The sequence below is a fragment of the Salmo salar genome, chromosome ssa01 (genome assembly GCF_905237065.1).
Source record: "Salmo salar chromosome ssa01, Ssal_v3.1, whole genome shotgun sequence".
Lineage (NCBI taxonomy): Eukaryota > Metazoa > Chordata > Actinopteri > Salmoniformes > Salmonidae > Salmo > Salmo salar.
In genome coordinates this window covers 20,478,255-20,503,592 of record NC_059442.1, presented here as the reverse complement: position 1 = coordinate 20,503,592, position 25,338 = coordinate 20,478,255, and the positions used below count along the sequence as shown (strand labels likewise).

Below are 25,338 nucleotides of genomic sequence, written 5' to 3'. Positions count from 1 at the left end.
GCTAACATAATTGCAAAAGGGTTTTCTAATAATTAATTAGCCTTGTAAAATGATAAACTTGGATTAGCTAACACAATGTGCCATTGGAACACAGGAGTGATGGTTGCTTATAATGGGCCTCTGTACGCCTATGTAGATATTCCATAAAAAATCAGCCGTTTCCAGCTACAATAGTCATTTACAACATTAACCATGTCTACACTTTATTTCTGATCAAATTGATGTTATTTTAATAGACCAAAAAATTGGCTTTTCTTTTAAAAACAAGGACATTTGTAAGTGACCCCAAACTTTTGAACGGTAGTGTATGCGGGAGAGGGTCCTACCCTGGGAGCTTTACACTCTGAACCAAATCATTTTCTCTTCCTAACACCTCATATTCTACAAGCTGCAACAACAAACAGGGCTGGCAAAGGGCTCTTGGCACAGCATTCTCCGAGCAGAGCCTTTGAAGATACCAAAAAATTATTATGCAGGCTGGCCAGCATTACAGTACACAGGAGAGGAGCAGGCAACGCGCAACGGAAACAGCCCGCAAACAGGCACACACTCTTACTTTGTGGGTGCAGAGAGGAATGCATCCTTGTGTAGCCTGTAGCCTATAAAGCTGTTGAAAGAGCCAGGTTCCATGGACACGCCATTCATGGCAGCGAAGGTCCTGTCTGTGATGTTGAAGCCCTCGAGCATTCTGAAGCCTGGTGAACACACATCAGGTCAATACACAATCATGAGAAGATACACGTCAATGCACAGGAACACAGTACTGACATTGTTGGTAGGAATGAATTAGGGCTCAGAGTTTTTCTACGTCAGTAAAGAGCTCCGGCCATAGGTGTTATCAGCAGCTGTCAGTTTATTCAGAATATAGGTGTAGCATATACTTACCAGGTGAGGTGAACCCGTTGATGTAGATCAAAGGACAAGCTGAAGATGGAGAAATAAAACAAAACATGATGCGATGGAAAATGCTGGAGGACAACATATAGCTAACGTCAATCTGCTTTCACTTGTGTCCTGAGGTACTGTGTAATGTAGATGTAAATCTTACTGGATGTGGCTGTTTCACAGATGAATGTGAGGAGGTTGTCCTGGATCTTGGCGAACGCGTCAAAGTCATCCACAACAAAGACGTGTCTTTCACTTGGCTTGCTGCCAATGTTCCTCAACTCTGCCACGTCCACATCGGCCACACCGACCACAAATACACTGTAACCTGGAGCAAGACGAGCACAAAGACAACCGTTATGATCCATACGTCCTAGCCCAATGACTGTTCAGATCTTCCAATTTGACCGTGAAAACCCCAAAAGGAGTAAGTAATGCTTTATCTCAAAACATATCTAGTCATTTCTAAAGTTCTGGAGCTACACTTACGTTGACTAAATCTGGACTGAAAATATCCTGTTACTGACTTCTGTAAGGACAAATTGAAATGTTGAACACTTACCAGAGTGTATCAGGTTGGAGGCACTCTTCTGGACCTCGTCTTGGGAGCGACCATCGGTGACGACCACCAGAACCTTAGGCACGTACTTCCTCATGCCGTTGTCTGAGGTGAACACCTTCTCACCAACGTGCTTCAGAGCAGCACCTGTACACAGAGGGGTAAGACATCAATTTCCACCTTTAACTATAGACCCATTCAGCTCCACCAGCAAGATGAAGACACTGTAATGACATTGGTGGTGAGTGAATGTTTGTAGACTCTTTAATTAACTCAACATTATGCAATTGGTGTTAACGATATCATCCAGTAAGATTGAGAGTAGCAGTCTGTGGGCGTACCTGTTTTGGTGTTTCCTCCCATGTAGCGGACGAGCTGCAGCGCAGCCAAGGTCCTTCCCTTGTCTTGGTAAGTGTTCAGTTTGAACTCTGTCTTGGCACTGTCACTGAACTGCACAAAAGACACCTGTTTCCAGAAGACAAAAGAGGGGGGAGAGGGAGCGAGAGCGAGAATAAGAAAGCATTGACATGAAGAATACACACTGAAAGAGGAAAAGAGAAGAGAATATGCTGTAAACATCAAAGAGCTAACGCTCAGAGGATAGCCTGAATGGCTACGGACCTGCATGCCGCCAGGGTGGATGACGTCGAAGGCTCCGATCATGCTGAACACAAACTGGATCACTTTGCTGAAGCTCTCGTCTCCGATACTCCAGGAGCCGTCAATCAGGAACACCAGGTCAGCCTTGGCCCCTCTGCACACTGTGGTGCACATAGAGCAAGTCAATGTCAGGTAGGACATTTATAAAGAGTTTCTTCTCTGTGTTAGCTTCACTTCTCTTCACAGCATGCTGACTTCAAGCCTTTCCTTACCGTCCATAGCAGGGGGAATGGTGGGGGGTGGAGGTGGAGTGGGGGGCTCAGTTGGGGTCTCTGTGGGCTTAATCACTGTAACAAAGACCAGAACATAAACAGTCAAACCATTTGGACTTCACTAGCATGCCCTGTTAGTCCCCTGCAAAAACCCTGAGGTGTTTTCTTATCCCCGGAGTGTGGTGGGAGGTATACATGTGTGTAAACACAATGAAATGTTACATGTTACAGGTCTGATGGTTAGTGGAGTTTCTTACGGGTCCTCTCCTTGACGCTGACTCCAGGCCCCTCCAGGTTGGGGGTCTGTGTGTACACTGTGGCATTGTAGAGGGCGTCAGGGGTCAGGCCGTCCCAACAGTAGTGGCTCTCAGACCCAGTGATGGTGGTCTCCTGACCTCCCCTCTTAGAGGCTGTAGGAGGAAAGAGTAACACACATTGGTTGTGGATCAGGTGATTTATCCCCATACACTTTAAGCATATACCCCATTTATCCCCAAGCACTTTGAGCAACTGGAAATTACACCTGGTAAAAGCGCTATATAAATCTAATTCATTATCATTATTAAGATTATTTTCAAAGAGAGGGGAAGGAGAGGGGTTAAAGCCAGCCAGTGGTAGCGCTTGGACTGAGGTAGCAGTGGGCTTATACAGTGTTTTGTCTTATTCAACATGCCCTTTCAAACAAACATGAATTAACTTAATGTGGCAAAGTGCAGTGCTTCCATCTATAATGACTACCATACTGTAAACAGACTTAAATATTGCAACATTTTTTCCCATATTTTTTTCTCTTACAGTCCACCAGCGTCAGAGAATTAATAGGAGACAGATGGATCAGTGGGCATGAATAAAATACAATTATATAACATATTTAGACATTCGAACAAAGACACCTTTGTGATAGGGTGGCAACTTTGTCTACATATCTGATCGACAGTAAACATTCTCAAGTCAATATAGAAACAGTTCTCCCCCACAGGTATCAAGGTTATATGGAATGGGCTCCCAGCCAGGTACAGCACTTACGGTCGAATGGATTCAGTTTGAGTCTGTAGGAAGTGGCAGCCCTGTGGGGGGTCCATCTCATGCAGAAGGTGTCATAACCAACGTTGTAGGTGGTAAGGTCAGTGATGTTCAGGTACACTGTGAAAGACAGGAACAGTCAACCAATCAATCAAACAATAATTTGATCAACCAAACAACTAATGAATCACGCAACCAATCAAACAACCAATCAATCACTTACGTGTGGTTCCTTGTCCAATGAGAGGTCCGCTGAGGCCAGCGTCGTACTGGGCCAACACCTTGAGGTCGTAGGTGGTTCCAGGCTGCAGGTTGTGCAGCTGGTAGCTGGTCACATCTCCAACAAACGTCTCCATGGTCTGATCAGTACCTGCAGGCACAGACAGGGACACTCCAGGTCAATAACAGCAGGCACAGACAGGGACACTCCAGGTCAATAACAACAGGCACAGACAGGGACACTCCAGGTCAATAACAGCAGGCACAGACAGGGACACTCCAGGTCAATAACAGCAGGCACAGACAGGGACACTCCAGGTCAATAACAGCAGGCACAGACAGGGACACTCCTGGTCAATAACAGCAGGCACAGATAGGGACACTCCAGGTCAATAACAGCAGGCACAGACAGGGACACTCCAGGTCAATAACAGCAGGCACAGACAGGGACACTCCAGGTCAATAACAGCAGGCACAGACAGGAACACTCCAGGTCAATAACAGGAGGCACAGACAAGGATAATCCAGGTCAATAACAACAGGCACAGACAGGGACACTCCAGGTCAATAACAACAGGCACAGACAGGGAAACTCCAGGTCAATAACAGCAGGCACAGACAGGGACACTCCAGGTCAATAACAGCAGGCACAGACAGGAACACTCCAGGTCAATAACAGCAGACACAGACAGGGACAATACAGGTCAATAACAGCAGGCACAGACAGGGACACTCCAGGTCAATAACAGCAGGCACAGACAGGGACACTCCTGGTCAATAACAGCAGGCACAGATAGGGACACTCCAGGTCAATAACAGCAGGCACAGACAGGGACACTCCAGGTCAATAACAGCAGGCACAGACAGGGACACTCCAGGTCAATAACAGCAGGCACAGACAGGAACACTCCAGGTCAATAACAGGAGGCACAGACAAGGATAATCCAGGTCAATAACAACAGGCACAGACAGGGACACTCCAGGTCAATAACAACAGGCACAGACAGGGAAACTCCAGGTCAATAACAGCAGGCACAGACAGGGACACTCCAGGTCAATAACAGCAGGCACAGACAGGAACACTCCAGGTCAATAACAGCAGACACAGACAGGGACAATACAGGTCAATAACAGGAGGCACAGACAGGGACACTCCAGGTCAATAACAGTAGGCACAGACAGGGACACTCCTGGTCAATAACAGCAGGCACAGACAGGGACACTCCAGGTCAATAACAACAGGCACAGACAGGGACACTCCAGGTCAATAACAGTAGGCACAGACAGGGACACTCCAGGTCAATAACAGCAGGCACAGACAGGGACACTCCAGGTCAATAACAGCAGGCACAGACAGGGACACTCCAGGTCAATAACAAACACATCTGTAACTTTCTTCTATAGCTGGATATGTATATTAAGTAAGCCAAGTGAATCTTCTTTCACAGCTGAATATAATAGTATATTAGAATAGTAAAATAGTAGCTATCTGACCTTCAGGTGAGTAGACCAGTTTGTAGCCCACCACTCTGGAGGGTGCTGCGTCCCAGGACACCCTGAAGCGAGTGTACCACTCATCTGACACTCTCAGATTTTGAGGTCCTAGCATGCCAACTGTGGGGAAGAAAATACAGACCGTCAAAACATATTAAAAACATATTACAATGTTTTTAACATTAATATCACAGACATGCAGTCCTAGGCTATGACTTTGCTTTGATGTGGTGTAATTTGTTAGAGGAAATGAGACTGGGTATTGGGCAGCTCTAGTGTGAGATCTAACATTGGAGGACAGCCAGTTCAAAAGTTTCTGGTATTCACAGGCAGACTGAACTGAAGCCATGTTTCTGACATCCAGGATAATAATCACTGGCTGAGTTTATAAAACTCCTGTACTGTGAATGTGGAGAACCGTGTGCGTCTGTTTGTCTATCATGTTGAATAGTGGACCAAGCATAGAATGTGCTAGCGTACCTGTATGCCCGTCTCCATCCAGATCTCCCCCTGGTCCGTCAGGGTAGATGGCCTGCACGTTGATCTTATAGGGAGTGTCTGCATCCAGGTTGGGCAGGATGACGGTATTTCTGTTCCCAGGAACCATGGTCTACAGGACACACAGGCAAAATATTGTATTACTGTTCATTAATACTATTCAACAGGTACTTCAAACAGAGGAGAAATAAGGATCCTGACAACATTGCGGCTTGGGCCACACTCTAATTCATGCTGTAGACTCATCAAGATGGTGTTTGATGAGGGTATCATCAGAAATAGCAGCAATATATGTGCTTACATGCTCCTCGATGGGGTCTCCAGTGGTGGGGGCGTAGGTAATCTTATACTGCTGCACAGGTCCCTCAGCATGTTCCCATGCCACGGTTAGAGAGCTGGTAGTGGCATCATACACACGCATGTTCCTAGGGCCACTGCGGGGAACTGGGATGGGGATAATAAAGAAGTTAGCACAATATCAAGCATATACTTGGATGTGGATAAACATGTAAAGGCAATAGGATGTTATATATGATAGATAGTATATACTGGATCTTACGTGTTGTGCCCTTGTCTTCAGCCGGTGGTCCTTCTCCGTTGGCATAGATGGCGACCACTCCCACGTTGTAAGGCGTGTTCGGGACCAGCTGCTCCAGCAGGGTGGTGGTGGAGGTCCCAGGAACCAGGATCTGACCAGAGGGGATAGAGACACAGAGGTCAGCACTGAAGGACCAATCGCAGTCTACAGCATGCAGCATGCATTACAGTGGGTTGGATTCAATCAAACTACAACTCTCGCACCCACACGTTTTGATTCTCAAAACTAGAGAAATTATGATGAAGACAAGCATTAATAGTAATAACAAGGATAGCTGTAACTATCAACATTATTCTACATCAATTAGGCTAGCCTACACTGACACATCCAGATGGGGGAGAAGAGTACTTCCTGTCTGAAAAGTGTATCAGCTGTAGGGGGAAAACAACAGTCATGCTGTAATGCTGTTTGACCCACGGCCCTGGCAGCTCTGACACTCACTATGATCCCCCAGTCTGACAACCTTACAGTTGTTTCAGTGTGACACCTCTATCAACTCGTCCTCACCTCACCCAACAATCACTTGTGTTGACACTTCTCAGTGCTCAGTGAATGGGGGAACACAAGTATTAATTTTATGTCAATGATGTATGGCCCCTCCAGACAGTCAGGGCAATAACACACTGAGTAACTAACGTAATGTGTTGACAGTTGCTTACAGCAGCATGGCTCCTCTGCTCTGTCCTGACTGGCTGGTGCTCATCTCTGTGTGTCTGTGTTCTCCCATACCAGACCCCACTTGTCCTTCACTTGATAACATTATCAAAGGTTATCAGCCTCGACCCTGATCTACTCATCTACCTGCCTTGTCCTAGTATCACATACAGTACAAAATATACAGGAGTCCACCCACCTGGTATTTGGTTTCCCTCTCTGCCTTTGACCCCAAAAACCATTGTGTCGTGTTCAATGTGTGTATCTCTATCTCTGTGTCTCTGATGGGACTGTTTTTGACGAATGTCATTGAACCCTTACGTCGGTCATCGCTTTGGAGGGTTTAATAGCAAAATGTTCTTCTCAAGGAGTAAACCCAATATGACAAGGCTGCTTTCCTAATCTAGTAGTGCATACACCAAACCTCCCTGTGTTAAATGTGATGGTGCATCGTGACACTGGCCACATGGCTGCTGATGTGGAAAGCTGGCCCTGGCACTGGAAAAGCCCAGCCCAAGTCCATCATAATATTCCCCCAGAATCACAATGTTGTGGCTTTATAAGAACAAGGAGAGTACTTCTAGCTATCAATAAAATGGAACAGCATCACTCTTCAAAGACCTGTTAAGTCAAAACAGGGTCTCAGTGTCTCAATGCTTCTCACAGATGTGACTGTTTGTGCAATGTCAAGTAGCAGTTTATTAGTTGTTTGTGACATCCTTTATGACTCCAGATGTGGGCACCGTCAAGCCAGATAAGGAGGGGAAAAAGCCCAGACAGCTTCCTGTTTTAATTAATGAACATGAAAATCTGGCGTTAAACCGGTAATAGACTGTTAAATAAGAACCCCCACCAGAGAGACAGTTGATGTGGAGCACAAACAGGTTGATGTTGTTCCGTTCTGTTCCTTCACAAAGAGCTGTATTGATGTAAATCGGTAAATGGACCGAAGCCTTCCACTCGGCCACCCCTGCACACACCCCAAGTCACTGGACATTAACATTTGACCTCTGACCTGGGGCGGGGTTAATCAGAGACCCTATGGGTCTCCCTGGTGGTGACTCACCGAGTCGGAGGGCTTGGTGCCGCTCAGGGGGGCGTAGACGACCCTGTACTGCACGACCTTGCCTGAGGCGGGATCCCAGCGCACATTCAGGGTGTTGGTGGTGGGGCCGAAGACCTGGATGTTCCTCACGGGGCTACGCTCCACTGTAGAGAGAGAGAGAGAGAGAGAGAGAGAGAGAGAGAGAGAGAGAGAGAGAGAGAGAGAGAGAGAGAGAGAGAGAGAGAGAGAGAGAGAGAGAGAGAGAGAGAGAGAGAGATGTATTAGAGAGTCCAACAAAATTATTGGTGGCTGAATCAGACACTAGGGAATGTTCACCTTGAAACCATCAAAGCGTTCACTGGGTCTATGTACAATACATACTAGTTAACTAGTATGATGTTTCCAGTCTTTGTACCACTCAGAATTGTACCCTCATAAAGACAGAGTGGGAAGTACATGGGGAGCTTCTTTTCTTAGAGACCAGAAGTATTGGCCAGAAATAAGTAACAAAAGTCCTGGGTTTCACCCTGAAAGCACAGCATCAATGGATAGTCCACATCAATATCAATATATATATTTTTAAATCATAAATTGATAAAAGATGACTAAAGCCCAATTTAGATTTGATTAGCCACATTTGTCAGATGGCCTGAAGAAACATAGATTCCATTGAAATTGAAGAAGCAAGATGTAGAGTCCTATAATTCTGACAGAGATCAAAAGCTTGAAAGCTGTCATTGATCGGTGTCCCTGGGGGTACATTCTGATGGATTTAATACAGGACAGATGAACCTAACAACATGATAGACAGAAGACCATTAGGCTATGGCTTTGGGGTAATCAGGGTACCAGTAACAGTAATGACATAAAGTGACCTTTGATAAATATAGCCAGTCTAGAGAAGGTTGATGAATGGAAAGTGAAAAAAATACTCTCAATTCATTCTCTTCCCGCCTCTAGTTTTTTCCATGGGAGGAGAAAATTACTCACGTCATGCTATCCCCCCAGCCGTGCTACCACAACCACTACCAGTCATTACACCCCATAAACGGACCCCATTACCTTAAGGCTGGAGACATCACAAGTGTTGCCAACACAGTGGAATTCCTTCCTGTGCAATCAGCCCATTAAAGACTGAGTCATTCTGAGTGGAGGCTCAGCCTTATAATTGTGGAAGAAACTGGAAGAGGGATGGTCTGTTCAAAATGGATGGAAACCAGCAAATAAACTAAATATAGTGTCTACAGTGAATCATACTATCTAGCATGGAATTGGACATTTTAGCTGTAAACAGATGACAACCAAAAACATGTTAGATCTTTTTGGCATTGCCCCCAGAAATAAAAGGGGTTTGCTTAATTTACTAGGAAAATTCCACTACAATAAGACTGGGACATATTTTGGGCGCATTACAAGAGTTTACTGGCATAAGGAGTAAGCAAGCCAACACACTAGACCAGAGAGTGCATGCTCTACAGAAATGCCAGGTCTCAAAGAATGACCAAACCCATTATCATAGATTGTATCCTTAGCACACTGCACAATCTTCTCCTCAGGAAATTCTGTACCAAGAATGGTAGAAATATAACTGTTTTATATTGTACACAGGCTCCTTCATTAAATTGACCATGGTAGGTCATGACAATAGCCATGAGAAAAGGGTTGTTGAGGCAGGTCATCTATACTAGATAAGGTGAACCATCCTAACAGTAAACCTGTACGTGGACTCACGTGTCTTGCCGTTATCAGACATGCGTTTGCCTTCTCCAGGGGGGTAGACAGGGACCACAGTGATGGTGTAGAGGGTGTCAGACATCAAGTTCTTCAGCACAGTGTTGGTGGTGCTACCAGACACCTGGGCCTGTAGATACAACCACACAACAGGACTGAGTCACAAAGCTACACAGAGGGGATCTGTCTATTTGAAATGTCTGGTAAAAATGTGGAAAAACTTAATAAAACACGATTAAAAAGAGAGAGAAAGGGTCTGGTAAAGGAGTAGTATTTTGCATGTATGTTTGACTGTCTGAGTGAATCTGTGAAGTATCAGTGTATTGGTGTTTGTATTCTTTCAGCATTAGATAATGGATGTGATCATGAAAGAGTATGCATGCCATAGTGAGATTCGGTAGTGATTGGTTAGAGGTGGCCCAGCCTACCACTTCCTCAGCTCCTCCAGCGGTGGGCACATAGTAGATCTTGTACTGGCGCACATTGCCCTCGGCGGCCTCCCATTGGACGTTCAGGGTGCTGGTGGTAGGGTCAGTGACCTGGAGGCTCCTCACTCCACCCAGAGGCTCTGGAGAGAGAGAAGAAAGGTGGTCTTAGAATTCATACTATGTTAAATGACAACAATGAGCTACAGATGTTAAAATGTAAGTAGAGGTACAGAAGTGGCAAGTGGTAGGCATAAAATCAATGTTTACAAACACAGTATTTAGGGCATCTTTAACATTAGCATCTAGGTAACAAATGTAACCCGGTTCCCTGGTGAAGCTGAGAGGACGAAGGGGAACATGATGTAATCATGAAGGCCTTAGTGAGGCCACAGTTACAGTAGGTTGGTTACTCACTGGTCTTTCCGTTGCCAGAGATGTCCTTGCTCTCCCCACTGCTGTAGATGGCTGACACGGTGATGGAGTAGGGAGTGTCGGGGGTCAGTTTGGGAAGCAGCACCGTGTTCTTCTTCCCTCCAATCTGCGTCTGTTGGGGAATGAAGACAGATTGAAATGACTGGGAGAGAAGACGGAAGGACCCTCACTTTGTTCACCTGGTCCATGATCACACTCAAGGCCTAAGGGTCGACTCATTTCGCAATTATTGGATCAACTCTAAATTCTTGTAATATTCCCTTCAGATTACAAATGCGTCAAATAGTCCATTCAATGTGGCCTCAGAAGAGATGACATAGGAAAAACAGTTGTATTTTCTTATTGGATGTGGATGTCTCTGATTCCAGCTTCTCTCCCTTGACAGTTTATATCAGTGTCAGAGACTTGATGGAAAGAATGCAGGTTGAGAAATACCAGACTGCTAAAAAAAGAATTGTCAGAGGATGCATCGAGCATTTTTGCACTTTGCTATTGTAGTGAGCAAGATCTAAGGTAAAGCTGTACTCTAATGGCCCTAACAGTGGGATGGGTTGTTTTAAGAGGTATGATTGATGAATTTACTGCATTGATTTTGGCCAAGGAGATGCTGTATTAAAAGGAACGATGTTGGGTTGCATCGCCTCACAGAGACGGCTGACTGAGTAAACCCTGTGTGTGTGTGTGTGTGTGTGTGTGTGTGTGTGTGTGTGTGTGTGTGTGTGTGTGTGTGTGTGTGTGCGTGCGTGCGAGATTTCTAGTTTTTTTTCTTGTCCTCCACAAAGTTAACCACTGACAGCATGCCTGGTGAAAACGTATCATTTGTGTCTCCCATTTCCTACATAGACTTGTTGTCACAAATGAATGAAAGCAGGGCCTCTTGAGCTCTCCATACTTGTTGAAAATCTGTCAATGAACCAAAAACACTTGGCTAAGCTTGGCTCATTAGCTTCCAGCTTTCCAACAATGCCTCAATGTTTAGCGTGTGATATTTATTTATTTATTTTTATTTATTTATTTATTTTATTTCACCTTTATTTAACCAGGTAGGCAAGTTGAGAACAAGTTCTCATTTACAATTGCGACCTGGCCAGGATAAAGCAAAGCAGTTCGATAACATACAAAAACACAGAGTTACACATGGAGTAAAACAACATACAATCAATGATGCAATAGAAGAAAAAAAAATGTGAGCAAAAGATGTGAGATAAGGGAGGTAAAGGCAAAAAAATGCCATGGTGGCAAAGTAAATAAAGTATAGCAAGAAAAACACTGGAATGGTAGATTTGTAGTTTGAAGAAAGTTCAGAGATAAAATATAAATAATATGGTGCAAAGGAGCAAAATAAATAAAATAAATAAATACAGTAGGGGAAGAGGTAGTAGTTTGGGCTAAATTATAGATGGGCTATGTACAGGTGCAGTGATCTGTGAGCTGCTCTGACAGCTGGTGCTTAAAGCTAGTGAGGGAGATAAGTGTTTCCAGTTTCAGAGATTTTTGTAGTTCGTTCCAGTCATTGGCAGCAGAGAACTGGAAGGAGAGACGACCAAAGGAGGAGTTGGCTTTAGGGGTGACCAGAGAGATATACCTGCTGGAGCGCGTGCTACAGGTGGGTGCTGCTATGGTGACCAGTGAGCGGAGATAAGGGGGGACTTTACCTAGCAGGGTCTTGTAGATGACCTGGAGCCAATGTGTTTGGCGACGATTATGAAGCGAAGGCCAGCCAACGAGAGCGTACAGGTCGCAGTGGTGGGTAGTATATGGGGCTTTGGTGACAAAACGGATGGCACTGTGATAGACTGCATCCAGCTTGTTGAGTAGGGTATTGGAAGCTATTTTGTAAATGACATCGCCGAAGTCGAGGATTGGTAGGATGGTCAGTTTTACGAGGGTATGTTTGGCAGCATGAGTGAAGGATGCTTTGTTGCGAAATAGGAAGCCAATTCGAGATTTCACTTTGGATTGGAGATGATTGATGTGAGTCTGGAAGGAGAGTTTACAGTCTAACCAGACACCTAGGTATTTGTAGTTGTCCACAAATTCTAAGTTAGAACCGTCCAGAGAAGTGATGCTGGACAGGCGGGCAGGTGCAGGCAGCGATCGGTTGAAGAGCATGCATTTAGTTTTACTTGTGTTTAGGAGCAGTTGGAGACCACGGAAGGAGAGTTGAATGGCATTGAAGCTCGTCTGGAGGGTTGTTAACACAGTGTCCAAAGAAGGGTCAGAAGTGTACAGAATGGTGTCGTCTGCGTAGAGGTGGATCAGAGATTCACCAGCAGCAAGAGCGACATCATTTATGTATACAGAGAAAAGAGTTGGCCCAAGAATTGAACCCTGTGGTACCCCCATAGAGACTGCCAGAGGTCCAGACAGTAGGCCCTCCGATTTGACACACTGAACTCTGTCAGAGAAGTAGTTGGTGAACCAGGCGACACAATCGTTTGAGAAACCAAGGCTACTGAGTCTGCCGATGAGGATGTGGTGATTAACAGAGTCAAAAGCTTTGGCCAGGTCAATGAATACGGCAGCACAGTATTGTTTCTTATCGATGGCGGTTACGATGTCGTTTAGGACCTTGAGCGTGGCTGAGGTGCACCCATGACCAGCTCTGAAACCAGATTGCATAGCGGAGAGGGTGCGGTGGGATTCGAAATGGTCGGTAATCTGTTTGTTGACTTGGCTTTCGAAGACCTTAGAAAGGCAGGGTAGGATGGATATAGGTCTGTAGCAATTTGGGTCAAGAGTGTCACCTCCTTTGAAGAGGGGGGATGACAGCAGCTGCTTTCCAATCTATGGGAATCTCAGACGACACGAAAGAGAGGTTGAACAGGCTAGTAATAGGGGTTGCAATAATTTCGGCAGATAATTTTAGAAAGAAAGGGTCCAGATTGTCAAGCCCAGCTGATTTGTAGGGGTCCAGATTTTGCAGCTCTTTCAGAACATCAGCTGAATGGATTTGGGAGAAGGAGAAATGGGGGAGGCTTGGGCGAGTAGCTGTGGGGGGTGCAGTGCTGTTGAATGCAGTAGGGGTAGTTAGGTGGAAAGCATGGCCAGCCGTAGAAAAATGCTTATTGAAATTCTCAATTATAGTGGGCTTATCGGTGGTGACAGAGTTTCCTATCCTCAGTGCAGTGGGCAGTTGGGAGGAGGTGTTCTTATTCTCCATGGACTTTACAATGTCCCAGAACTTTTTAGAGTTGGAGTTGCACAAAGCGAATTTCTGTTTGAAAAAGCTAGCCTTGGCGTTTCTAACTGCCTGTGTGTATTGGTTTCTAACTTCCCTAAAAAGTTGCATATCGCGGGGGCAGTTCGATGCTAATGCAGAACGCCACAGGATATTTTTGTGTTGGTTAAGGGCAGTCAGGTCTGGGGAGAACCAAGGGCTATATCTGTTCCTGGTTCTAAATTTCTTGAAAGGGGCATGCTTATTTAAGATGGAGAGGAAGGCATTTTTTTTAAATAACCAGGCATCCTCTACTGACGGGATGAGGTCAATATCCTTCCAGGATACCAGGGCCAGGTCGAATAGAAAGGCTTGCTCGTTGAAATGTTTCAGGGAGCGTTTGACAGTGATGAGTGGAGGTCGTTTGACCGCTGACCCATTACGGGTGCAGGCAATGAGGCAGTGATATCATCACAGCAACCGAGGGACGGACGGCCACTGAACAGAACTGGGTTCTCTCCTCTAATTAAAAAAGGAAAAACATTTCATCCATCCTGCATGGGAATGGAAACTCTGAATGGACAAATAACTCACATAGCGCTAGCTACCCTTGACTCCAATATGGTAGGCCTATCACATCACAGACAAGACCGATGAGATAAGAGAGAGAGTGAAATTCTCTAACTGCTTCCTTCCATTTACTGGATCTCTCTCTGTGTGCCTCAACATCATGCAAACGCTAAGCGCCTAAACATCTGGCCTGAGGAAAAAAGCCTTTCTGTCTAAACTACTATCCAGCTCTATAGAGTGGAGCAGCAGCGATGCCAGACAGCTTGAAGGACCCGGTAAACACTGTCTGCAGTCAACGACCCCCTTGGTACCACACTCCCTGTCCTGTTACATAAACACACACATGCACATACACATACACCCTCAACCCTGCTGGGCCCAGACATTCCATCTCTGCCCCCCCTTCTCCTCCATCTCTCCACACTGATAACCCCAACTCCCCTGGGGCTCTGGTCAAGGTCCCTGACCACCACGTGTTTCTAAAATGCATCAAAGCTGGGACCGAGAGACTGAAAAACATATTCTATATCAAGGCCATCAGACTGTTAAATAGCCATCACTAGTTGGCCTCCACTCAGTATCTTGCCCTGAATTTACAGTAGTCACTGTCACTAACCGGCTACCACCCGATTACTCAACCCTGCACCTTAGAGGGGCTGCCCTATGTAGATAGACATGGAACACTGGTCACTTTAATAATGTTTACATAATGTTTTATCCATTTCATATGTATATACTGTATTCTAGTCAAGGTCATCCTTTTCAACTATTGCTGTACATATACTATTCTATCCTACGTATTCTTCAGATATACTACAAATTCTATCCACATACTGTCCATAAAGTCTATACATCCCGTCACATATATATATATATGCCTTATATACGGGGCGGCAGGTAGCCTAGTGGTTAGAGTGTTGGACTAATAACCGAAAGGTTGCAAGTTCAAATCCCTGACCTGATAAGGTACAAATCTGTCGTTCTGCCCCGGAACAGGCAGTTAACCCACTGTTCCTAGGCTGTCATTGAAAATAAGAATTTGTTCTTAACTGACTTGCCTAGTGAAATAAATATATATTTTTTTGCATTGTAATTTCAGAAAATGTCCATACTATATCTGGTGCTAATAGTGGAATGATAGTGTTTCACAGTATTCCTTACCCGCCAGTGTTGTGATTGGCTGTGATATTCATCAATCTATTGTCAAACTGGGAAAGCTGTTCTGACTTTGTGGCTGTGTTATCTAGTGAAAATCGCGCTGTCCTTTCCTGGTTGGTGAAATTCTACATTGTTCGCTCAATTTCAGTTTATGTGAGAAAACAAGCACTGAATAGTGTAGGGAATCATTGTACCATCTAAATCGCTGTGAAATATATTTTCAATAACAAAAAATATCCTTTTTACAGCTGTTTGAAGCTGGTGGACCAAAACGAAGGTCCACAAGCTTCAAACAGAGGTTTTGGTCCACCAGCTTCAAACAGCTGTAAAAATGTTTTTTTTTGTTATTGAAAATATATTTGACAGCAATTTAGATGGTACAATAATTCCCTACACTATTCATTCAGTGCTTGTTTTCTCACATAAACTGAAATCTCTTTCCCAGTTTGACAACAGATGCCGCGCCGGCAGGAGAAATCAATAGGCGAATATCACAGCCAATCACAACACGGCGGTTAAGTAATACTGTAAAACATGATACTTCCACTATTAGCGGTAGATATATTATGGACATTTTCAGAAATTATAATGCAAAAATTGCTGTGTGTTATAGCTTTAAACTGTGTCATCTGAACATTCTGGTGGGAGGTATTATCTTCCCATCATACAAACAAAGTGCCTCTGCGTCATGCTACAAGGGCTCCCTTCCTTATCCTTTCATCATCCAGAGGATGGTTAGGATTAAACACTGATGTTAGGATTAAACGCTGACGTTAGGATTAAACGCTGATGTTAGGATTAAACGCTGATGTTAGCACTATGAACATCTTGGAATTGTGATGCCCTAAGCTGACCCGTGTGGCTATTGGCTGGTCCTGGTTTTACCGACTGGGTCTTGCCCCCGGCGGTGGGGACGTATGTGATCTTGTAGTTCTGGACACGACCAGGGGCGTGGTCCCACTTGACGGTCAGAGTGATGGTGGTGGCGTTGAACACCTGCAGGTTCTGGGGAGGCCCTGTGGGGGCTGGGCATGAACAAAACATCATAAACAACAACATAAACTCCAACGTAAACACACATCCAATCAACACAGATCACCTAACTTCTGGATGGTGACACTTTGATAAAAATACATGTATTTGATTCAAATGAATTCTCTCTATGAGTGCTGTATGTATTTTTGTTTGATTACAACAAATAAACTTACCAGGGGTTAAAATAACCTTGGACACTGCAGAGGGAAACAGAAATATAAAGAGTCATTGTTAGTAAATCTGATCTGCATGGGCATTTCCTAATCTGTATTTATTGTGATGCATTAGATTAGATAATTAACTTGTCTTACATGTTCTCTGGCTGCCCAGCAGGTCCTCACTCTCAGACTCGTCAGGGTAGATGGCGGTGACGGACACGTCATACATAGTGTCTGGTTGCAGGGTTTCCAACACGTTACTGGTCTCATCACTGTTCAGGATGGACTGGGAGACACAACACAAAATGGCTTATATACTGGGAGAGACAACACAACAGGGCTGATATACTGGGAGAGACAACACAACAGGGCTTATATACTGGGAGACACAACACAAAATGGCTTATATACTGGGAGACACAACAGGGCTTATATACTGGGAGAGACAACACAACAGGGCTGATATACTGGGAGAGACAACACAACAGGGCTTATATACTGGGAGACACAACACAAAATGGCTTATATACTGGGAGACACAACAGGGCTTATATACTGGAAGAGACAACACAACAGGGCTTATATACTGGGAGAAACGACACAAAATGGCTTATATACTGGGAGACACAACAGGGCTTATATACTGGGAGACACGACACAAAAGGGCTTATATACTGGGAGACACAACACAACAGGACTTATATACTGGGAGACATGACACAACAGGGCTTATATACTGGGAGACACGACACAAAAGGGCTTATATACTGGGAGACACAACAGGGCTTATATACTGGGAGAGACAACACAACAGGGCTTATATACTGGGAGACACGACACAAAAGGGTTTATATACTGGGAGACACAACAGGGCTTATATACTGGGAGACACAACAGGGCTTATATACTGGGAGACACAACACAACAGGGCTTATAGACTGGGAGACACAACACAACAGGGCTTATATACTGGGAGACAACACAACAGGGCTTATATACTGGGAGACACGACACAAAAGGGATTATATACTGGGAGACACAACAGGGCTTATAGACTGGGAGACACGACACAAAAGGGCTTATAGACCGGGGAGACACAACAGGGCTTATAGACTGGGAGACACAACAGGGCTTATATACTGGGAGACACAACACAACAGGGCTTATAGACTGGGAGACACAACACAACAGGTCTTATAGACTGGGAGACACAACACAACAGGGCTTATATACTGGGAGACACAACACAACAGGGCTTATAGACTGGGAGACACGACACAAAAGGGCTTATAGACTGGGAGACACAACACAACAGGGCTTATAGACTGGGAGACACAACACAACAGGTCTTATAGACTGGGAGACACAACACAACAGGGCTTATATACTGGGAGACACAACACAACAGGGCTTATAGACTGGGAGACACGACACAAAAGGGCTTATATACTGGGAGACACAACACAACAGGGCTTATAGACTGGGAGACACAACACAACAGAGCTTATGGACTGGGAGACACAACACAACAGAGCTTATGGACTGGGAGACACAACAGGGCTTATAGACTGGGAGACACAACAGGGCTTATGGACTGGGAGACAACACAACAGGGCTTATAGACTGGGAGACATGACACAACAGAGCTTATAGACTGGGAGACACAACAGGGCTTATAGACTGGGAGACACAACACAACAGGGCATATAGGATATATGTCGGCAATGCTTCCTAATCACAACTTTATTGAGAATACCAAGAATATTAAAATTCTGTACATTATACCAATATTCTGTACATAGTCAATCAAAATCTAATGTCATGATTTTGTTTAAGTGCAAACCACCTGGATGGTTGTCTTACATATTGAAAGTTGGTTTCTCCTTTCTTGGTCCAGCCGATACGATAGAGAGCCACGTCATGGGCCCCATGGTCCCAGTCGGCTCTGAAGCTGGTCTGGGTCACCTCAGAGAAACGCAGGTTCTTAGGAGCAGGAACAACATCTACACAGAAGAAAGGAAACATTATATGGGAGAGATTGCCATGCCATTACTATACCCTATAACTAGGGCATGACTATACCCTATAACCAGGGCATCACTACACCCTATAACTATGGCATCTCTGTCCTCCTGAGTAGCGCAGCGGTCTAAGGCACTGCAGTGCTTGAGGCGTCACTACAGACCCGGGTTCGATCCCAGGCTGTGTCACAGCTGGCCCTGACCAGGAGACCCATGAAGCGGCGTACAATTGGCCCAGCGTTGTCCGCGTTTGGGGAGGGTTTGGCCAGCCAGGATTTCCTTGTGGTGGGCCGAGCGCCTGCAAGCAGATTTCAGCCGCCAGCTGGGCGGTGTTTCCTCCGACACACCCGGAAGCCAGTGCGGCAGGCTTCCGGGTTAAGCGAGCAGTGTGTCAAGAAGCAGTGCGGCTTAACAGGGTCATGTTTTGGAGGACGCATGGCTCTTTACCTTCGCCTCTCCCGAGTCCATAGGGGAGTTGCAGCAATGGGACAAGACTGTAACTACCAATCAGATATTATGAAATTGGGGAGAAAAAGGGGTAATTAAAAAAATAATAAAAATTTAAATACTATGACATCCCTATAACGAGAACATTACTATACCCTATAACTATGACATTACTATACCCTATAACTATTTATTTATTTTATTTTTATTTCACCTTTATTTAACCATGTAGGCCAGTTGAGAACAAGTTCTCATTTACAACTGAGACCTGGCCAAGATAAAGCATAGCAATGAGACAAAAACAACAACACAGAGTTAAACATAATCAAACATACAAACATACTACAGTCAATAACACAAAAGAAAAGAAAATAGAAAGATCTATGTACAGTGTGTGCAAATGTAGAAGAGTAGGGAAGTAGGCAATAAATAGGCCATAGAGGCGAAAATAATTACAATTTAACATTAATACTGGAGAGATATATGTGCAGATGATGATGTGCAAGTAGAGATATACTGGGGAGCAAAAGAGCAAGAGGGTAAGTAATAATATGGGGATGAGGTTGTCGGGTGTGCTATTTACAGATTGGCTGTGTACAGGTACAGTGATCGGTAAGCTGCTCTGACAGCTGATGCTTAAAGTTAGAGAGGGAGATATAAGACTCCAGATTTTTGCAATTCGTTCCAGTCATTGGCAGCAGAGAACTGGAAGGAAAGGCAGCCAAAGGAAGTGTTGGCTTTGGGGATGACCAGTGCAATATACCTGCTGGAGCGCGTGCTACGGGTGGGTGTTGCTATGGTGACCAGTGAGCTGAGATAAGGCGTGGCTTTACCTAGCAAAGACTTATAGATGACCTGGAGCCAGCGGATTTGGCGATGGATATGTAGTGAGGGCCAGCCAACGAGAGCATAGAGGTCGCAGTGGTGGGTAGTATATGTGGCTTTGGTGATAAAACGGATGGCACTGTGATAGACTACATCCAGTTTGATGAGTAGAGTGTTGGGGGCTATTTTGTAAATTTACATTTACGTCAAGGATCGGCAGGATAGTCCGTTTTTTACGACAGTATGTTTGGCGGCATGAGTGAAGGATGCTTTGTTGTGAAATAGGAAGCCGATTCTAGATTTCATTTTGGATTGGAGATGTTTAATATGAGTCTGGAAGGAGAGTTTACAGTCTAGCCAGACACCTAGGTATTTGTAGTTGTCCACATATTCTAGGTCTGAACCGTCCAGAGTACAGATGCTAGTCGGGCAAGAGGGTGCGGGCAGCAATCTGTTGAAGAGCATGCACTTAGTTTTACTAGCATTTAAAAGCAGTTGGAGGCCACGGAAGGAGTGTTGTATGGCGTTGAAGCTCGTTTGGAGGTTTGTTAGCACAGTGTCCAAAGAAGGGCCAGATGTATACAGAATGGTGTCGTCTACGTACATGTGGATCAGAGAATCACCAGCAGTAAGAGCGACATCATTGATAAATACAGAGAAAAGAGTCTACCCGAGAATTAAGCCCTGTGGCACCCCCATAGAGACTGCCAGAGGTCCGGACAACAGGCCCTCCGATTTGACACACTGAACTCTATCAGAGAAGTAGTTGGTGAACCAGGCGAGGCAGTCATTTGAGAAGCCAAGGCTATTGAGTCTGCCGATAAGAATGCGGTGATTGACAGAGTCGAAAGCCTTGGCCAGGTCATTGAAGATGGCTGCACAGTACTGTCTTCATCGATGGCGGTTATGATAACGTTTAGGACCTTGAGCTCGGCTGAGGTGCACCCATGACCAGCTCAGAAACCAGATTGCATAATGGAGAAGGTACGGTGGGATTTGAAATGGTCGGTGATCTGTTTATTAACTTGAATTTCGAATATTTTAGAAAGGCAGGGCAGGATGGATATAGGTCTTTAACAGTTTGGGTCTAAGGTGTCTCCCCCTTTGAAGAAGGGGCTGACCGTGGCAGCTTTCCAATCTTTGGGGATCTCATACGATACGAAAGAGAGGTGACATTACTATGACATTATAAGACATCACTATACCCTATAACTATGACATTACTATACCCTTTAACAAAGACATCACTATACCCAATAACTATGACATTACTATACCCTATAACAAAGACATCACTATACCCTATAACTATGACATTACTATACCCTATAACTAGGACATTACCATACCATATAACAAAGACATCACTATACCCTGCAATTATGCCATTACTATACCCTTTAACAAAGACATCACTTTACCCTATAACCATGACATTGCCATACCCTATAACTAGGACATCACTATACCCTATAACTAGGCTATTACTATACCCTATAACTATGACATCACTATACCCTATAACTAGGACATCACTATACCCTATAACTAGGACATTACTATACCCTATAACTATGACATCACTATACCCTGTAACTATGACATCACTATACCCTATAACTAGGACATTACTATACCCTATAACTATTGCATCACTATACCCTATAACTATGACATCACTATACCATATAACTAGGACATCACTATACCCTGTAATTATGACATTACTATACCCTTTAACAAAGACATCACTATACCCTATAACCATGACATTACCATACCCTATAACTAGGACATCACTATACCCTGTAATTATGACATTACTATACCCTTTAACAAAGACATCACTATACCCTATAACCATGACATTACCATACCCTATAACTAGGACATCACTACACCCTATAACTAGGCCATCACTATACCCTATAACTATGACATTAATATACCCTTTAACTATGACATTACTATACCCTATAACTAGAACATCACTATACCCTATAACAAAGACATCACTTTACCCTATAACTATGACATCACTATACCAAATAACTATGACATCACTATACCCTATAACTAGGATATTACTATACCCTATAACTATGACATCACTATACCCTATAACTAGGACATTACTATACCCTACAACTGTGGCATCACTATACCCTATAATTAGGACATTACTATACCCTATAACTATGACATTACTATACCCTATAACTATGACATCACTATACCCTATAACTAGGACATTACTATACCCTATAACTATTGCATCACTATACCCTATAACTAGGACATTACTATACCCTATAACAAAGACATCACTATACCCTATAACTAGGACATCACTATACCCTATAACTATGACATTACTATACCCTATAACTATGACATTACTATACCCTATAACTATGACATCACTATACCTTATAACTAGGACATCACTATACCCTATAACTATGACATTACTATACCCTATAACTATGACATCACTATACCCTATAACTAGGACATCACTATACCCTATAACTAGGACATCACTATACCCTATAACTAGGACGTCACTATACCCTATAACTATGACATCACTATACCCTATAACTATGACATCACTATACCCTATAACTATGACATCAGTATAGCCTTTAACTATGACATTACTATACCCAAAAACAAGGATATTACTATACCCTATAACTACAACATCCCTATACCCTATAACTATGACATTACCATACCATATAACAAAGACATCACTATACCCTATAACTATGGCATCACTATTGCCTGTAATTATGACATTACTATACCCTATAACTAGGACATCACTATACCCTATAACTATGGCATCACTATTGCCTGTAATTATGACATTACTATACCCTATAACTAGGACATCACTATACCCTATAACTATGGCATCACTATACCCTATAACTAGGACATTATTATACCCTATAACAAAGACATCACTACACCCTATAACTAGGGCCCAAAAGGTTTTTGGGCCTATAGTACTGAGTAGGACTTCCATGGAGTGTAACCCCAGTGTGTTAACCCTCACATAGGCTGTGTGACTGTACCTGTGATGGCTGTGTTGACCATGGGGTTTCCAGCTCCATCATTGTAGATGGGGGTGACAGCCAGGATATACTCAGTCTGAGAGATCAGGTTGTCCAGGGCCTTGGAGGTCACACCTCTCCCCACTTCAAGCTGTAGACCAAAACAACATCTTTGTTTACATCAAGCCCTACAGTCTGTCACATTATTCCAGTGTAAACCATGTTAAATAATTTACTTGTATCAACAACTGAATGACTATTGCATTATTTTGTAAATGGAAGGTTAGGGTTTGTCATGAGTAATTTTGTTTTCCTCATCATGGTCATGTTGAATGCCTTCCAAAGTCATTTTCCATTCTCATTGATGAGTTCCAAAGAATCTGTGAGAGAAACTGTGGGCGTCTTTGTATACATCTGACGAGACAGCATGTTATCTCCACTTCATGTGTAAATCCTTAGCACACGCAGAGGTGAAGAGAGATAAACAATCAAGTAAAAAAAAAAATATATATATATATATATATATATATATATATATGACAGTCAAGCACAAACATACTGCACTGGAAAAGTACCCCAAAAATATTTCTAAATGCACAATAAACTTCTCTGTTTCTTTTCAGTACTCAGGAATCGCACGATCACGGCATTTGGTACAGGAGGTCATTCCTAATGTTCCTTAGTCTGAAATCTCTGTCAGTGGTGTGATCCTTCCACCAGACTCTGGGTCCAATGGTGTGATCCTTCCACCAGACTCCCGGTCCAATGGTGTGATCCTTCCACCAGGCTCTTGATCCAATGGTGTGATCATTCCACCAGGCTCCCGGTCCAATGGTGTGATCCTTCAACCAGGCTACCGGTCCAGTGGTGTGATCCTTCCACCAGGCTCCCGGTCAAATAGCACAGCCCCAGAGGTCCACTGCATACCCTTCTCACCAGCTGCCCTTCCCATTACGCTGTCTAATGTCATATCTCAAATGATGCATAAAAAATATCAATATCAATCTGCTAGCTGACATAAACAGAGAACGTGCTCAGCACAGGAGCTGGTGTCTGCTGTGACCAGTAGGAGAGGAAGCTAGGCATATGTCTCTGCCCCCAGAGGGAGTATGTAGAGTACAGAGTATTGCTTTCACTGCCGTCTGTATCCTACAGATGTATTGTGATTGTTGTATCTCACCTCTTTGGCCTCTCCCTCGTCAGGCGTGTAGGTGATGATGTATTTGAGGACGGCACCTGGAGCAGCATCCCAGTTCATCTTCAGGGTGCTGTGGGTAACGTCTCTGACCCTCAGCTCCCCCGCAGGGGGCATGGGCACTACGGAGGGGACAGAGATACAGAACATGAGGCTCACCAAATTACATTATTACTTTAATCCCTTTCATTCCATAAACTAGGGAGTGAGGAGACCTGATTTACTCTATACGAGTTAGGACCTGTCGTGCCTTACCCTCCCTTAGGGCACTGAGCACAAAACATTAATAACAACATTTGAATGTAGAAGAGTACTGTTCTGTATGTACATGTGACTCCTTGCTCGGTCAGGGGGTCGCTGGCTGACTGTCCATGCAGGGCTAAGATGGACAGAGTGTAGGCCGTGTTGGGGATCAGCTGCACCAACTGGACATCAGTCGTGTCCCCTCCAACTCTCATCTGCAGGGGAGTACCATGACGGAACAAACATTAGTTTACAAGGCTCACTGTCGTTCAGACAGGCAGTTTGGATGAACATGTTTCCACAGATTACATGTCTTAGGCAGTGTCCAGTGTCATATAACTTATCTAAGTGTTGCCAATACTACAGACAATCTAATCCTCTTGATTTGACACCTCAGGAACTAATATCATGCCAGAGTGAGATAAAAAATTTAATAAATAATTCTGTGTTTTGTTGTCTCTGCATCCATAAAAGGAAAGCTATTCTTCACTGCTCCTTGACATCTGCATGCTGTCAGGAGACATTGGCAGGGGACCGGTATATCCGGTCATTGGCAGCATCCGTGTATGTGTGTCAGTGCAACAGTTGGTCTGGCGTCTCTCTTTCTCTTGCTCTCTCTCTCGCAGTTGCCGTCTCACCTCTTTCTCCACGGAGGGCTCTGTGGCGTTGATGGCTCTGTAGAGTAGCATGTAGTTCGTGGCACCCACTGCTTCCTCCCACTTCACCCTCATGGTGGTGGGACGCTCCTCATAGATGATCATCTTCCTCACTGCGCTGAGGGGCACTGGACATGGCAAGAGGGAGAGGGAAACACTTAGATTCTAAACACACACACAATCCCGTCCAAAACGAAATGTTTGCAGTGAAATGTAGCCATGCAGATTTCATGTGCCTATTCAAGTGGTGAGAACTAAACAATGAGGTATTTTATAGGCGATTTAATTGAGAAATAACTCATAAAGAAAATTACTTTTTAAAATCACGCTATTCTATAGGACAAATAAAAGCATAGTGAAGAACAAC

The 25,338-nt window shown here is 44.2% G+C and overlaps 1 protein-coding gene across 3 annotated transcripts in view; it reads right to left on the bottom strand.

Moving 5' to 3' along the window:
• The window catches only part of LOC106573748 (collagen alpha-1(XII) chain), a 90,540-nt gene that overhangs the window by 26,385 nt on the left and 38,817 nt on the right, over nt 1-25,338 (bottom strand). For all 3 annotated transcript variants that reach the window (XM_014149121.2, XM_014149180.2, XM_014149257.2), the window contains 26 exons: nt 24,954-25,099; nt 24,401-24,530; nt 24,058-24,194; nt 22,899-23,028; nt 18,383-18,522; nt 16,673-16,805; nt 16,535-16,558; nt 16,212-16,351; nt 10,421-10,550; nt 10,007-10,146; nt 9,579-9,708; nt 7,869-8,011; nt 6,110-6,239; nt 5,852-5,994; nt 5,533-5,662; nt 5,053-5,172; nt 3,563-3,709; nt 3,343-3,459; nt 2,574-2,726; nt 2,317-2,391; nt 2,066-2,205; nt 1,786-1,909; nt 1,448-1,591; nt 1,049-1,213; nt 886-924; nt 557-695 (listed from right to left, as the gene is read on the bottom strand). In XM_014149121.2, the coding sequence (XP_014004596.1) occupies nt 557-695; nt 886-924; nt 1,049-1,213; nt 1,448-1,591; nt 1,786-1,909; nt 2,066-2,205; nt 2,317-2,391; nt 2,574-2,726; nt 3,343-3,459; nt 3,563-3,709; nt 5,053-5,172; nt 5,533-5,662; nt 5,852-5,994; nt 6,110-6,239; nt 7,869-8,011; nt 9,579-9,708; nt 10,007-10,146; nt 10,421-10,550; nt 16,212-16,351; nt 16,535-16,558; nt 16,673-16,805; nt 18,383-18,522; nt 22,899-23,028; nt 24,058-24,194; nt 24,401-24,530; nt 24,954-25,099 (3,289 nt within the window). The remainder of the gene's footprint in view (nt 1-556; nt 696-885; nt 925-1,048; nt 1,214-1,447; nt 1,592-1,785; nt 1,910-2,065; nt 2,206-2,316; nt 2,392-2,573; nt 2,727-3,342; nt 3,460-3,562; nt 3,710-5,052; nt 5,173-5,532; nt 5,663-5,851; nt 5,995-6,109; nt 6,240-7,868; nt 8,012-9,578; nt 9,709-10,006; nt 10,147-10,420; nt 10,551-16,211; nt 16,352-16,534; nt 16,559-16,672; nt 16,806-18,382; nt 18,523-22,898; nt 23,029-24,057; nt 24,195-24,400; nt 24,531-24,953; nt 25,100-25,338) is intronic.